This window comes from Pteropus alecto, unplaced genomic scaffold, assembly GCF_000325575.1.
Source record: "Pteropus alecto unplaced genomic scaffold, ASM32557v1 scaffold22, whole genome shotgun sequence".
Classification (NCBI taxonomy): domain Eukaryota; kingdom Metazoa; phylum Chordata; class Mammalia; order Chiroptera; family Pteropodidae; genus Pteropus; species Pteropus alecto.
Window position 1 is genome coordinate 9,051,475 of NW_006434839.1, and position 16,510 is coordinate 9,067,984.

General features: G+C 39.4%; 1 protein-coding gene across 8 annotated transcripts in view; it reads left to right on the top strand.

Annotated features, from left to right (window-relative positions):
• The window catches only part of CEP41 (centrosomal protein 41), a 42,513-nt gene continuing 26,003 nt past the window's right edge, over positions 1 to 16,510 (top strand). For 2 of the 8 annotated variants that reach the window (XM_025045921.1, XM_025045922.1), the window contains exons 1-3: positions 4 to 285; positions 11,649 to 11,712; positions 12,262 to 12,309. Coding sequence is in view for 4 of the 8 variants with exons in the window: in XM_015588390.2 (XP_015443876.1) it covers positions 10,671 to 10,727; positions 11,649 to 11,712 (121 nt within the window). In the remaining 4 variants the exon portion in view is untranslated. Of the gene's footprint in view, positions 286 to 10,487; positions 10,728 to 11,648; positions 11,713 to 12,261; positions 12,310 to 16,510 lie in introns of those variants that run through there. The other 6 variants (XM_015588390.2, XM_006910514.3, XM_025045923.1 and 3 more) reach the window with 6 other exon arrangements.

Consider the following 16,510-nt stretch of genomic DNA (forward strand, 5'->3'; position numbering starts at 1 on the left):
AGAGCACAAAAGACCTCGCTAGCCGGCGTCCCGCGTTGCCCTTGGCAACCATTCAACGGCGGCTAGCTCTCTCTTGACCCTGCGAAGAGATAGTAAGCTGGGCCTCCATTGGCTGGCCTGGGAAGGCAAGCCAATCGGAGAAGAGGTTGTAGGGAGGTGGCTGAGCGAGGTTGCGAGGTTGTAGGAGTAGGAAGCTAGGGTTAGAGGTAACTGGTGAGGCTAGAACCCCGAGCGTGGTCGGTTGGAGCAAATATGTCTGTCCGGAGGCACATTGGGAATCCTGAGGTGAGGGCCAGGTCCGGATCGGAGAGGCGGAGGGGGGTGGGAGCACCGGAAAAGGCTCCACGTGGGCAGGGAAGAGCAGCCGGCGACTTCCGCCGCCCGGAAGGCGGGAAGCGGCCGGCGTGAGGAGGGGTCTGAGACCCGAGGGAGGCGGGGCGGGTCTGGGGGACGCGGAGCCTAGTCAGTTATTCTGTAGGGAGAGGCCACCATCCTGCACATGCTAACTGTACTGTCGCCAAGAGGAGCAAAGTGCGTAAAGACACAGCCCCTTCCCTCAAAGGGCTTACATTCTAGGAGAGGCAGTTACAAAACATAAGTAACATCCGAATGAAGCCCCAGAACATTAAAGGAACAAAAGCAAAAGGAGCCATCACTTCTGACTGTGGGGATACAGAAAGAGCAGGAATAAGCAGACCAAGCCATTTGGAAAGGACGCAAAATGTGGCATTAGTTTTACTCCATCCCTATAGGACTTTTTACTTTCTTGTGTTTTTCACCCCTAGTGCACTGCTGCATTTGTGGTCATTTAATTTCAACAAATGTTTATTGGACTGTCACCTTGAAGCAGATGCTAAAAATACAGAATAAGCCAAGGCCTTTGTCTATTAATAAGTTTAGTCTAGTGAGGGAGACTTGCAAACAATTTGAGTACAGTGTGGTTGGGGAATAAGATATTACGAGAGCACAGAGGAAAGATAGCACTGAAATGACAAGGTTATTAGGGGAAGAAGCACCTCCAGATAGAACAGCATGAGTGGAGTTGAAAGAGATGTGAAACGTGGGAGTGGACGGTTCCCTGGAGAGAGGCAGGAGTAAAGTCTGGAAGGGCCTTATGTCCTTTGCTAAATTTCTTGGCCTTAATATTGAACAGGAGTTGCAGATCGTTTCATCTCATGATGGATAACTATGAACTATGTTGAGAAAGTTGCGAGGGTGAGTTTAAGCTCTTCAGGAGAGTACCATAGAGGTGGGGAATGTAGGTGTGGAGGGTGGCAGTTTGGCTGCTGCATATTTTTCTTGTCTGCTGCTCAGAGTTCTAGAAGCTTTTGAGTTTGAAATAAAGGTTGACGTGGTCAGATTTGTATTTTAGACGAATGGCTGAGACCCATCGTGGAGAATGGATTTGAGAAGTCCAAGACTGGGGAGAAGGAAATTGGTTGGATGGTTATGGTAAAGACCTAAAGTAAGGCCACAGAATGAGGGACAGAATTGAGAAATATTTAGAAAGTATCATCAAGACTTCAAGATTAGCTTTGAGAAATGAGAGAGTGATGGATGGCTTACGTTCCCAGCTTAGGCTACTCATTGATGTGATGCCATGCTAATGAGTTCAGGAGAATGGGTGAAAGCAAAAGATTGTAGGGGTAGAGGAGCAGGGATGCCCTATGTGAATATAGATTTGTGTCCTAGTTAAAGCTGTTCAGCTTACTCTCTTGTTTTAGTGAAGCACAATTTCCAGTAGTTTGAGAAAGTGCATAAGAAATAAGTTTTTTGTTTTTTTTTTAATTTATGTCTAAAACGTTAGACGTGTTTAAAAATGTTATTACTTTGCCTTCACATTTATTTGCCTGAGAGTTTGACTGAATATAGAATTCTTGGTTGGAAATCATCAACATTTTGAAAACATTGCATTGTGGTCCTCTAGCATCCACTATTGCATGGAGAAGTCCAAAACCATTCTGTTCCTTTGTATGTGACTTGATTTTTTGAAGCTTGTAGAATCTTCTCTTTGTTCTTAGTGTTAGGATGTTTCACAAAGATATCCCTTACTCTGAGTCTATCACTTGTTTTGGTGAGTACCAGAAACTTATGTCTTTCTGTTACTTGTAAAATTTTCTTAAATTATTTTGTTGACTTTCTCCCATTTTCTCCATCCTCTCTTTCTTAATTCATTATTATGATGTTGCTTCTCTATGACTGGTTCTCTAATTTTCTTAAATTTTATCTTCTGTTTTCCACTTCTTTTTCTTTTTGTTCTCTTTGGGAGATTTGTTTAACTTTATCTTCCAATCCTTCTATTGAGTTATTAATTTCTGCCATCATGTTTTTCATTTCAAAAAACTCTGTTTTAGACTCCGATGTCATTTTTAAAAACTTTCATTTTGAAATAAATATAGATTCACAGGAATTTGCAAAAAATCATGCAGCATAACTCCCATGTGTCCTTCGCCTGATGTCCTCTAATGATTATCTTCTATATAAGTATAGTACAATATCAAAACTAGAAAATTGGTGTTTGTGCAATATGTGTATAGTTCTAGGCCTTTTTATCATGTGTAGATTTAATATAATCAAGATTTGCACGTGTAGATTTGCAATTAAGATACAGAACTATTCATCGCTACAATATCTCTCTCATACTACTGTTTCCTAGTTGCATCCACTTTCCTTCCCCTCATTATCCTAACCCCTGGCAACCACTAATGTATTCTTCATTTCTGTCATTTTGTCATTTTGAGAATGTTACATAAATGGAATCATGCAGTATGTGACCTTTTGAGATTGGTTTTTTCTCACTTAGAATAATGTCCTTGAGACACATCCAAGTTGTTGCCTGTAGCAACAGTTCATTCCTTTTTATGCTGATTAGTATTCTGTGGTATGGATGTATAACAGTTTATTTAACCATTCAGCTATTGTAGAATATTTTGGTTGCTTTCAGTTTAGGACTATTCCAAATAAAGATGTGAACTTTTGGGCACAATTCTTTGTGTGAAGTTAATTTTCATTTCTCTGGGATAGATGCCTAGGAGTACAGTTGCCGGGTTCCATGGTAAGCTTACCTTTAGTTTTTTTTTTTTTAATAATTTGAGTATATACAACAGTGGTATACCATATAGCCTAGATATTTAGTAGCTTCTATCACCTAGCTTTGTGTAGGTGTACTCTATGATGTTTACACAATGGGGAAATCGCCTAATGATGCAGTTCTCAGAATGTATTCCCATTGTTAAGTAGAGCATAGTTGTACAAGGTTTTGTGTGGATGTGTGCTTTCATTTCTCTAATAATAGGTTTTTAAAATATTTTTCCTCACATTGCCTGTTTCCTCTGTATTTCTATTTTTCTTTTTGTTTTGTTGGAGATGTTTGTATTAATAAGCTGCCATAACAAAATACTACAGACTGGGTGGCTTGAACAACACAAATTTATTTCTCATAGTTTTGGAGGCTGAGAAGTTCAAGTTCAAAGTGCTGGCCAATTTGGTGTCTGGTGAGAGCTCTTTCCTGGCTTGCAGATGGCTGCCTTCTCACTGTGTGCTCACGTGACCTCTTCTTTCTGTATACATGAGTGGAAAAGGAGCAAGCTCTTTAGTGTCTGTTTTTATAAGGACACTAATCGTATGGGATTTGTCCCCCACCCGTATGACTTCATTTAACTTTAATTACCTCCTGAAAACCCTATGTCCAAATACATTTCCTTTGGGAATTAGGGCTTCGACACGAATTTTGGAGGATACAATTCAGTCTGTAGCAATGTTCTCAGAGTTCTTTCAATCCTGAAATGTTAATTGATATTTTTGAGTAGGAGACTTAAAAATGTGATTGGGATCTCTCTATTTCAGAGGGGCTTGCTAATGATGAGCTTAATTACAGGAAGATCTCATTGGACCATGATTTGGGGACTCCCTCTCCCAAATCTGTACCTTTAGCTCTTTCCTCTCTTGCTGGTTATTTTTTCTCGGAGATCCCCACACTCCTGAGAGTAAAAGCCTGGTTGAATTCCTGGAGGAGTTAGGGCTAGAGACTGTATCTCAACATTAGTATGCATCATTTACTTAATACCCCAATTTTCAGTAATGCTATCTCCACCTTGCCCTGTGTCTGGAGACCTCCCAGTCCAGAAACCCTTTCTAGGGAACAAATCTGTAGATACCTGCCATGGCGGGGAAGAGGCAGTCACTCCATGGCACAGAGGGGAGAAAGTTTTGGATATCCAGTTGCTTCTCAATCAGCCTTCAACCAATCTTCCATATTTCAGCTACTCCTTTTATTTCCTTCTTTGGGAACTGGGGCTGTCAGTTCCTAAGCCTTTAAGAATTGTTCTTGGCTTTCCCTTTGATTTTCTTGAGTCCATTAAGTCATTTTCACTTTGTTGGTATGCTCTCTAGATTTCAGAAATCTATTGCTATCACTTCTCCCACTCTTCTGTCTTATCCTTTCACTGGGGTTTTACAGAGCATTTGGAAAGAAGTGAAATTAGATGCACTTGTTCAGTATGTTGCCTTCACCCAGTATCATGATTTGTAATTATTTTATTTGCGTGTTTGTTTCCGGCACACTTACAGGAACATAAGATAGGGTCTTATCTGCATTATCCCACTGCCTGAGACACAATAGTTGTTCCTTAAATATCTGTTGAATGAGTAAAAGGATATATGCCTGAGATGGAGAAGTCAAGGCCGATGTTCACTATTTGGAAATCAGAAGCATATAAATGCAGTTAAACCAAGTGTTTGGCCCACAGCGAACCTATAGACTGGGAAGATGGAATCCTGGGAAACACAGTATTTAAGTGGCTGACAAAGGAATGATCCATGTGTCATTGAAGAATCAGGGGAGAGAGATATCACTGAAGTCAAAGGAGTGGAAACTGAAGAAGGCGGGGGCTATATAACAGTGTCATATAGTACAGAAAGGGCAAAGAAGTTAAAGACTGATAAGTAGCCATTATACTTGGCAATTAGGGGATCTCTAATGTTGATTAGCTGCTACAAGAACCATGATAGAATGATGGGGACAGTAGCCATACTGTAATGGATTGAGGAGTTAGGTGTTTGTTTTTTCTCCCCCAGGGAGCTTAGCTAGAAAGGAAAAAGGTATGGAGGATGTTCCAACTATATATTGATTTGTCATGAATCATCTCCATATTTAGTGACTTAAAACAATCATCATTTTATTATCTCATGGTTCTGAAAAATTGACTAGACTCAGCTGGGCAGTTCTCGGTTGGGATCGTTCATGTGGTTTTGCAGACAGACGGAATCTGGGGCTAGAGTTATCTTGAAGGCTTCTTCATTCATATGTCTAGCAGTCGATGCAGCCTGTTGGCTGGGACCTCCTTAGCTGGGGCCGGCAGCCATAGCACCTACAAATGGCCTTGTTCATGTGACTTGACCTTTCCTCACAGCATGGTGACAAGAACAAGTGTCCCAAGAGGACCAGGTGGAAGCCATATTGCCTTTTATGATCTAGCCTCAGTAGTCATATCATATCACTTCCATCCAGATTCAAGGGGAGGAAGCATAAGTCCCGCCCCTCTGTGGGAGGAGTGTTAACATCACAGTATGGGACATTCTGTTGTGACCATCTTGAAAAATACAGTAAGCCACAGGTGGTAGCTGTGGGCAAAGTAGAGGCTGCTGTATGTGTGAGCATGGGTCATGGTGATTGAGATCAGTAGACTTGGATCAGATAAAACTCCCATTTTAAAAGCATTCTTTTTAAGGCCTGTTTTAAATGTGAGATTGCCTTAAATGAGTCTGTTTTTAAAATTGATATCCGCTCCCTTCATTTAATGGACTTAATGTTTACAGAGGAGATAAGTAGAGAAATTCTGAACAAAATGTATAAGGTAGTTTTTAAAATCCTTTAAATGTAAATATTACATTTGTTGCTATTGAAATCTAACAACCTATTAGAATAACAGTTCCATTTTAAGAGTTGGGACGTAAGAAAAGTTCATTCATTTATTTATTTTATTTTATTTTATTTTTTTAATGATTCTTGATTCAGACGATCTCATTTTTTTGGTGATTTTCTTTCAGAAAAATCCCATTGTTGACTTCTCATTCTTCTCCCTTCTCCAACATCCATGTATTCACAAAGCCCACTCTTACTTTGTATATGTTAGTAATCTGCCAAAATACTCTTGATTGTGTGGCTCAGAGCTCAGTACTTTTAATGTCTTCTCTTGTCTTCAGGGCCTTGTTCAGATACTTAGTCTCCATTTAGGGTTCCCTTCTTGGAGTCTACTTATCCATGTCCCACCTTACACCACAGGATTCCATATACCTGTGGTTCTTAACCATTCGGGGGTTATAAACTTATTTGAATATTTGGCGAAAGCCAAGGACCCATTCCCCAGAAAAATGCACAGACACTCAAAAATTTGCATATACTTTCATAGGACTCATGGACCTCCTAAAAGCCATTGGTGAACCCCGTATTCAGAACCCCTGCTAGAATGAGGCTGTACAGTACAGTGTGTGAGAGTTCAAGCTCTAGAGCCAGACGGCCCAGTTTAAATCCAGGTCCACCACTCTTACCAGCTGAGGAGCCTCACGATCCACTGCACCTCTATGCCTCTGTTTCCTAATATGTAAGATGAGGATAATAATATTTACCTCCCAAGCAGTGATGAGGATTAAATGAGATAATGGAGGTAAAATGCTTAGGGAGTGCCTGACAACAGTTAAGTGCTCAAAAAATGCTAGCAGCAATTACCTTTATTATTGTTGCTGTTCTTGGACGTTCTCCAGCGAATTTGCTATTCTTTACACGTGCTTTTAAAGAGGCTTTGCTAGTAAAATTTTCTCCACATGGAATGCTTTTTCCATCCTTTTCCCCCATCCTTTTATCTAGAGAAGGTCAACCGTTAAAACACAGTTCCGTTGCCATTTCCACGAATTCGCCCTTATCACGCCCAGTGTGTGAGCTATCTCTTTATTTGACTTTCATAGAGCCCTTGACATCTGTACTGCTCACCTAGCACTAGCATGCACACTGCATGTTGCTCAGGTCTCAAAACCATCTTCATCCATTTACCAGTCCTTACTGCTCTCACAATAGGGCAAGGCCTTGTAGCAGGTAAAAAGATCTACAAGGTAGAGCCCCTGTCCCAAGTACAAGAAGTGAGAAGTGTGCATGGTACAAAGTGCTGTGACAGTCCAGGCAGGGAAGAGATTTCCCTCTGACTGGGGCCTTCAGAGGGGTCTGCCAGGCAAATGTGTTTGTGCTGGGTCTTGAAAGCTGAGTAGAAGTAGCTAGGATGGGGTGGGTAGTCAGGGCACTATCTTTTGGCCCTCTTTAAGGTATGAGCTCTCAAAGGCATTTTTGATTGCCCTCAAAAGAGCCTGTAATAAAGAGCCACAAACATCAACTTCTCTCTTCTCCCGATGAACTTCATCACAATCACCTATCTAAATTCTTTATCTTTAGTATATCCAAAGCTGACGCTGGCACCTGAGCTCTGAACCTCATCTTTTCCCAGTCCGTTTTCATACCTTCCTGTCTCATTTTCATCCTCTCTTATTTAGCCCATTAGCCTTTAAACATCCTCAAATCTCTCCTTTCTTCTAAAAACAACAAAAACTATTCCTTAGCAACTCTCAAGGGGGGAAAAAAGACCATCTGGCTACTATCCTCTTCTTTCCCTCCTCCCCCCTCGTATACTCAACCTGCTGTTTTTGCTTCTGCTCCTGTCAGTTTACTGTAACCACATCCACCACGGTCATCAACAATGTCCTGGTTTACTCAATCTAAATTTACTTTTCTGTTATTCTCTTACTTGACTTGCGTTCTCGTTTGCTTGTTCATATTTGCTCTCTTGTTCACTGACTTGACAGCACCCATCACTGTTGACCGTTCCCTTCTTCCTGAAACTCTAATTTTCATGACCCACTTCTGGCTTCTTGTGAGTCTCATCCACAGTGCTTTTCTCCACCTGACCTTAAATGTTGGTGTTTTGTTTGTTTTTTCTCAGTCTACACACTCTCCAACGGTGATTTTGTCCATGCCCATGGCTTCCCCTTCTGCCTGTAGGCAGACCACCCCAACTCTTGTGTTTTCTAGCCTTGATCTCCAGGCCCAAATAGCCAGCTCACCTCTTCCGTTTTGGATAACTCAGATGGCTCATCCTCAACACATCCCAAACAGAACACATCACGTTTTCAATATATGCTTCCTTAAGTCCCTTTTTGGGGAAACGGTATCACTGTCCTCCTCCTGTCATGCCAGTCAGTTTTAAATCACACTGATTTTACATCTTCACATTTCTTGAAACTGCCTCTTCCTCCTCAACTGTACTGCTACTTCCTTAGGACCACAGATCCTCTTAGCACAACCGCCTCTTAACTGATCTTTGTGCCTTTATTCTTGACTGTGATCCTATCAGTTCTCCAGAGTGCTGCCAGAGTGATCCCTCTGAAATGGAAATGTAAGCCCAGCACTCCTCCTCAGACTGTCTTCAGTGACTCCCCGTCATCTGCGTTAGGGCTTCTCAACTTCAGATACTGACTTTATAGATCAACTTATTCTTTGTTGTGGGGACTTTCCTATCCTTGGAGGATGTTTAACAGCATCCTTGGCCTGTCACCCAGTTCTGACAATCCAAAATGTCTCCAGGCATTGACAGTTTTCCCGGGGGGTGAGGGAGGAGGAAAATTACCCTATTTCAGAACCAGGATAAAATACAGGTTTGTTAGCATGGATCCAACACCCGTTATGACCTACCCGTCTGCCTCACCTCTCCAACCTCATTTGACCCCTGATGGCCCCCTGTGCTCCAGGTCTACCAGTTCCCTGGAACCCTGTAGCTCTCACACACTACTCCTTGAGCTTCACTAACTCCCTCAGATTTCAGTTTATAAACCACTACCCCACACCCTGAAACGGTTCTTAACTCTTGGTGTGGATTAGGGGCTAATCTTACATGCTCCTGTTGTAATCTTACATGCCCTCTGCTTCCCACTCCTTGTGCATCATGCAGTGTGGCATCCGTTTGTTTACTTGTCTTTCTTCCCACCATTAGTGAGAACTGGGTGGCTAGGACTGTGTTTTTTTCTCTCTGCCCTCAGCACAGTGGCTAACTCCTAGTGGGCACCTAGTAAATGTCGATGAATGGTGCTCAGTAAGGCTTTGCTGAACGAACAGTCCCATTTGGAACAGCTGCTCTCTCAGCTCTTTCACTTTCCACCATTCCATCCTGTTTATGTAATTGAAAAAAAGCCAGTTGGTCAGTAGGTCAAGAAACAATCATCCCCAAAGCCAGAATTTCAAGGAAAAAAGTATGGCAGTTCCATAAAATCTGTGGTACTTTGCCTAGAGTGGAGCACAAATAGTTTTATGTTGTGGTTGGTACTAGAAAGTCAGGAACAAGAAGTTGGACCAAAATGGGAAAATGGGAAAGAAATATTGCATTTTTCTACCGCAGCATATGGATTTCTCATTAGTCTATGTAAGGGAAAACCGGGGGCGGGAAGGGCTCAGTGACTGCAGCTGTCCACACTCCCCCCATCATTCTACTGCCACCACACCTGGTCCCCGGAGACACCCTCACTTCTTAGCTATGTTGGCTTAGGTATGGACAAATCCCCCTGATTCAGCAGAGACTAGCCTGGAATTTTTCAGAAGAAGCTTTGCTAGGAAACTAGTGGGAAAAACAAAACAAAAGTAAAAACAGGAAATAGCATATAGAAATTACAAAAATACAGAGTGAAAAAGGAAAAGAGGGAAAATTCTTTGCCTAATTTAACTATATCCTTGTATTAGCTTTTCTTGACACAATTTACCAGGCACGTGGTTTTCCTGGGTTCTTTTGTTTGCTTTTTTGGTTTTTTTGTATGTTTTTTTTTTTTTTTTTCCTTTTGCCATGATATTGCCTTCTGGGGAACTTGTCCTAAAGTCCTCCTTTTTAGTCTTTCAGTATTTTCCTTCTCTCACTTAAGAGTCTTCTCCATCTTCGTCTAGGAAGGAATTGGAATTGGCATTAGAGTCACTTTCTCTTCTAGACAGCAGGTTGCTGCTCAGATGGAGAAACCTTTCTCTAAATAAGAGCTTGAGTTCCACAGACACGTCTGAAGACCAGTGCTTAGCATCCACAACGAAGGTTTTACTTGCCTGGGGTGAAATGAAAAACACAGGCTATGTCAATGAGTTTTTTAATAACACAAAAGGACTGACCTTTTTATTCCAAGATTTTTTTTTCTTTCTTACTTTTTAGATATTAAAAGAGCAGATGGTAGTTGTAAGTAATTAACTACGTGCTGTAGTTACGTATGTTTTCAAGGGCAAGCGATACAGATTTTAAAGTTTGATGTTCTCTTCTAAGGAACCACTAGATAACTGATAGCTGTTGTACTGCAGTCTTCATTCTAGATATTGATTGATTGATTGATTGATTGATTGAATATCAATAAATGTACCTACTATGTACTAGGTTCTGGGTGAATACAAATTTGAGTAAGTTATTGTCCCTGCCTTCAAGGAAATCCTAGGATAGAGAAGAAGGTCGAGATGTAAACGGTGGTGCAGGGTGTCCATGTTCTGGGAGCCAGGGAGAGGAAACTGCTCAATTCCGCCTGGGACAGCTTAGAGGAAGTGAAGTTTTCTCCAAGGACAAGTTGGGAAGAGGAATTCTAGGCAGACTTTGCTAAGACTGGAGACCTGAATGAATGTGGCATGCTTGGGAGCATGTGGGCAAGTGGCAGAAGATGAAGCTGGAAAGGTATTACCCGGTTTTAATTTCATATTCCACAGCTACCTATGACTGAACATATGGTTTTCATACTTGTAGGCCAGAAAAACCCCTGAGCAAGAAAGCTATATTTTATAATGTCTTTATTCATTAGTCTCCCTTCACTTAATGACTTTTGAAAATGCCACTGAAATTAATAATGGGAAATGTCTTGTGCTTAGATTCAGAGTTCATTACCAGAGAATAGGACAAGGGAGACCCAACATAGGCATTTTTGCTGATTGTAAACTTACCCTGAGCCCATGATGTGCCCCAGCTGTCCCGAGAGCAGATGCCATCATAGTGACATCTGTGGAGCCTCAGACTCCAGGCCACTAGCAGGAGAGGCCTGCCAAACTGGGTCCTGGCCTGACAACATCTGGACACGATGCTCAGGTCTGGATCTGCATGCCACTTTTTAGGGGAGATGTAGATAAAATCTAGAGGGTGTCCAGAGGAGACAGCCTATAAACCATCATACAGAGAGTGAAATGTAAAAGGACAAGAGAGCTGCCTTCGGTTATTTTAACTGATTTTTCGAGGCAGAGTAGGGTGGCTTATTCAGGGCTGCAACAATGGACTGGATAGAAATTAGGGAGAGACCAATGTGGGCTCAGTGTCAGAAATAATTTTTAAGAACTTTTCTCTGAGTCCTTATTTTACATAGTGCTATGAGATTATTTTGACAAAATATGGGAATGTTTTGACAGAAACAAGATAACCATCTTTACCTGTGGTCATGCTGTTGTGAAGTCTTATTTTGAGGAGACAGTTGGACCTCTAGAGCTCCTTCCATCCTTAAATTCGACAAAATTTTAGCATTTGTTCTATTTTTTAAGTATCTGATTCTTCCCCCTTTGCCGCTTTTATCCTTACATTAACCCAATTAATTGTGAATTTTCTTATTTTTAGTATCTGACCAAAAGGATACCACAAAACCCAAAGTATCAGCATGTCAAGTCAAGACTGGACACTGGTGAGTAAAGATTAGAAAATTGAAACTTCTTTTTTATCCAACAGCTAATTATTGACAAGAAGCAGCATGTCATGCGTGGTATAAATCACAACTGAAAGTTTCTTTCTGTCTTGTCTGATGTGTTTCTGGGCACAGGACTTATCTTTGAAAGCTGTTTTTTGGATTATCAGGAAAAATTCACATAATTTAGCTTATTAGAAATTGAGAAATTGATGAAAACATTGTTCAGTGAGTTGCAATGCTGAGGCTAGTAAATATCAGGAGGTCAATGTCTATTTTGGGACACCTAAAATAGATTCTACCTGTGCACATTTGTTCAATTCAGTATTTGCAGAGAGTCAACTACATGCAAAATTATTGCCTATGGGACATAGAAAGATGAGTGTGAATCGTGATTTTTGCAATCAAAGTGCTTAGATTCAAGTGGAGGCAGGCAGAGTTGAATGAGTAACTGAAATTCCAGACAAAATTAAATTAGTGCTGCAATTCAGGTAAAATGAAATTTAAGAGTGCATTTCTGCTTATTTCCATGCTGTTAATGTTTTTCAGTGCTGTGATGAATCCCACTCCCCAGGCCCCTAGTGGATCTGCAGCCTTGTGAGATTTGGGTTGTTTATTTGTTTAGTTTTTTTCAAACTTTTAAAGCCTGCTGTGGAAAATTCATACTGTTAAGATGGTTTCACTAGCAGATTGGGGTACTAAGTACTCCACCGGTAACCTTCAAGACAACCGATAAAATAAACTGGGATGTTGACTTTGTTTAAATCTCATTCATTTTGTCTTTTTCTTTCTCCTGTCTCCTTCAAAATCATTATCTTCCATTACCATGTTTCCTCATATAAAATAGACTTAAATGTTTTAAATGAACCACAGTCGTAGATACTATTTCTGGGGACTTTTCTTTCAAACATTTCCGTGCAGTACAGATATTTCCTTGCAAATATCCTGTTGGATGGGAGGTAAAAAAAAAATACATATATCTGTTTTTGAGAAAGAGGAAATTGTGGCACAGAGATTATGTGATTTACATGAAGTTCAGTGCGGAAGGTAGAACTGGGATTTGTAAGCAGGATGAGGAAGTTGACGTTGGAGACCTGGGGCAAGTCCTTTGTACTGCATCTTAGTATTTCCCCAGCTTCATCTACCACAAGCGCCTTCAGCTCCTCCATCTCTACTTGTCTGCCCCTTACTTGCAATTGTGACCCATCCTTCTGGAATAAGCTATTCTGCGAAGGAAGCTATTTGATTAAAAATGCCATCTTTTCTCTGAGGATTCCAGATAATGTGTTCAAGACTGCTATAAAGGAATTGCATTTCTTTTGGAACTTTCTTAAAATTAAAAATTTTAAGAGCTGAAGTTTTTTTTTGGTTTTGTTTTTGTGTTTTTTTAATATATAGATGTGTCTATATCTTCATATGTTTTTTTCTCCTGGATATTGAAATGGGATTTGCAAATGAATACCCATTTCATTCTCTTCAGTTTCTCAGTTCGTCACCAAAATTTGACTCAGTAATGGTACCTGAAATTAATTACAGTTTTTTTTCAATTGAGATACTTATATCTGCTTTTTATAATACATAATAATTACCTAAATCCTTTTATATCCTGAGAGTTTTAAACTAGTGTTTTTGCTAATTGAACTTTTTATTTTGAGGTCATTGTAGCTTTATGTAGAATTGTAAGAACTAATACAGAGAAATTCTATGAACCCTTTACCCAGTTTCCTACGGTAACATTTTGCAAAACTATACTGCGAAGTCACAACCAGGATATCGACGTTGATACATACAGCCTAGATACAGAACATTTCCATCACCCCCGAGGATCCCTTATGTTGTCTTTTTAAAACCACATCTGCTTTCCACTCTCACCCCTTCCTTAACCCCTGGCAACCACTAATCTCTGCTCCATTTGTATAATTTTGTCATTTCACAAATGCTGTACAAATGGAATCATACAGTATGCAACTTTTTGGATTGGCTTTTTCGCTCAGCATAATTCTCTGGAAATCGTCCAGGTTGTTGCATGTATTAGTAGTTTTTTGTTTGTTTTTTGTTGTTGTTACTGAATTGTATTCCATGGTATATTACAGTATAACCACTTGCCTGTTGAAGGACATCTGGATTGTTTCTCCTTTTTGACTATTATAAGTAAAGGTGCTGTAAGCATTTGTGTATAGACTTTTGTATGAATATAAGTCTTTATTTCTCTGGGACAACTGCCCAGAAGTGCAATTGCTGGGTCGTATGGTAGTTGCATTTGTATTTGCTTAAGAAACTGCCAAACCATTTTCCAGAATGGGTGGACCATTTTATGTTCCCACCAGCAGTATATAAGTGATACGGTTTCTCCACATCCTCACTAGCATTTGGTGGTCGCCATTTTTTATTTTAGCCATTCTGGATATGTAGTGGCATATCATTGCAGTTGTGATTTGCATTTCCCTAATAGCTAAGGATGTTAAACATCTATTTGTGTGCTGTTTTGCCACTGTATCTCTTCTTCAAAGTGTCTGTTCATGTTTTTTGCCTATGTTCTAATTGTATTGTGTTTTTTAATTGTTGGGTTTTGAGTATTCCTTATGGAGACGTGGTTTGTAAATATTTTCTCCCAGTCTGTAGCCTGTCTTTTTATCCTCCTAACAGAGTCTTTCGAAAATCAAAAGTTTTTAATTTTGGTGAAGTCCAGTCTCTATCAGTGTTTTCTTTTATGGATCAGGCTTTTTTTGTCAAGTCTAAGAACTCTTTGCCTAGCCTAGATCCCAAGATTTTCTATCATGCTTTTTTCTAAAAGTTTTATAGTTTTAGGTTTTACATTTAAGGCCATGCTATGTTTTGAGGTTATTTCTGTATGAGATGTGTGACTTAAATCAAGATTAACGTTTTGCTTATGGATGTTCAGTTGCTTTAGCACCATCTCTTTAAAAAAGGTTATCTTTCTTCCATTGAATTACATGTTCACCTTTGTCAAAAAAATAGTTGGGTATATTTATGTGGTTCTATTTCTGGGTTCTCTATTCTGTTCCATTGATCTATGTGTCTATCCCTCTGCCAGTACTACCCAGTCTTAAGTTCGGTACTTAAAATTGGTTAAACCAATAACTTCCACTTTACTTTTCTTTATAAAAGTATTATAGCTGTTCTAATTCCTTTGCCTTTCCACGTAACTTTTAGAATAATCTTATTTGCATTTACAAAAAAATATTGCTATGATTTTGGTAAGAGTTGCATTAAACCTGTCTATTCATTTGAGGAGAATTGACATCTTACTATGTTGAGTCTTCCAATCCATTAACATATTGTCTCTCCATTTATTTAGATCTTCGGTTTCTTTCATCAGCATTTTATAGTTTTCATCATATAAGTCCTGTATGTGTTTTGTTAGATTTATACCTAAGTATTTCATTCTTTGAGCAATTGTAAATGATACTGTATTTTTAATTTTGGTGTCCAGGTGTTCGTTGCTAGTATATGGAAATACAGCTTGTTTATCTCGTATCCTGGGACCTTGCTGAACTCACTTATTGGGTTCAGGAGGAGTTTCTTGTTTTGTAGCTTCCTTGAGCTTTTCTATGTAGATAAGAGTGTCATCTACAAAAAGAAACAGTTTTATGTCTTCCTTTCCAGTCTGTATGCTTTTTATTTCCTTTTGTTGCCTTATTGTACTGGCTAGAACTCCAGAACTATGTCAAATAAAAGTGGTGAGAGCGAACATTCTTGTCTTTTTCCCAGGCCTAGGGGGAAGGTGTTCGGTCTCTCATCATTAAGTATGATGTGAGCTCTATCAGGTTGAGGAAGTTTCTTCCTGCAGATGTTTTTCTGAGAGTTTCTATAATGAGTGACTTGAATTTTATTAAATGCTTTTACTGCATCAGTTAATATAATCATATGACTTTTTTTCTTTAACTTGTTAACAGAGTGGATTTTTAAATAATTTTACTAGTTTTATATCTATGAAATAAACCTCACTTAGTCACGATGTATATAATTCTTGTTATATATTGCTGAATTCTATTATTTTGTGTGCCTATATTCATGATGGATATTGGTTTGTAGTTTTTTCGTTTTATTTTTATTTTTTATTTTATTAATTTATTTTTTTTGGATTGTTTTGTCTGGTTTTGTATCAGGGTAATACTGGCCTCATAAAATGAGTTGGGAAGTGTTTCCTCTTTTTCTGTTTTCTGGAAGAGGTTGTGTATTATTGGTGTTAGATCTTTCTTAAACATTTGATAGAATTCTCCAAGAAAATTGAGCCTGGAGATTTCTTTTTTGAGTGTTTTTAAATTTTGAATTCAATTTTTTAGTAGTTATATGGATATTCAAAATGCTTGTTTCATATTGGCTGAGTTGTGGCAGTTTGTGTTTTTTGAGGAATTGATACATTTCATCCAAGTTTTTAAATTTATGTGTACAGAGTTGTTTTTAGTGTTTCCTTATTATCCTTCTGATGCCTATTGTGTCTGAAGTGATAGCCCCTGTTTCACTCCTGGGATTGATAATTTATCTTTTCTCTCTTTTTTCCTTCACTACAGGTTTGTCCATTCTATTGATCCTTTTAAAGAACTAGCTCTTGGGCTCTTGGTTTCATCAATTTTCTCTCTTGTTTTTCTGTTTTAATTTCATTGATTTTTGCTTCTACCTTCATTATGTCCTTCCTTCTGCTCGCTTTGGGTTTATTTTGCTCTCCTGTTTCTAGATTCTTGAGATGGGAGCTTAGGTTATCGATTTAAGACTTTTCCTCTTTTTTAACACATGTAGTTAGTGCTATACATTTCTCTCAGCACTGCTGAAGCTG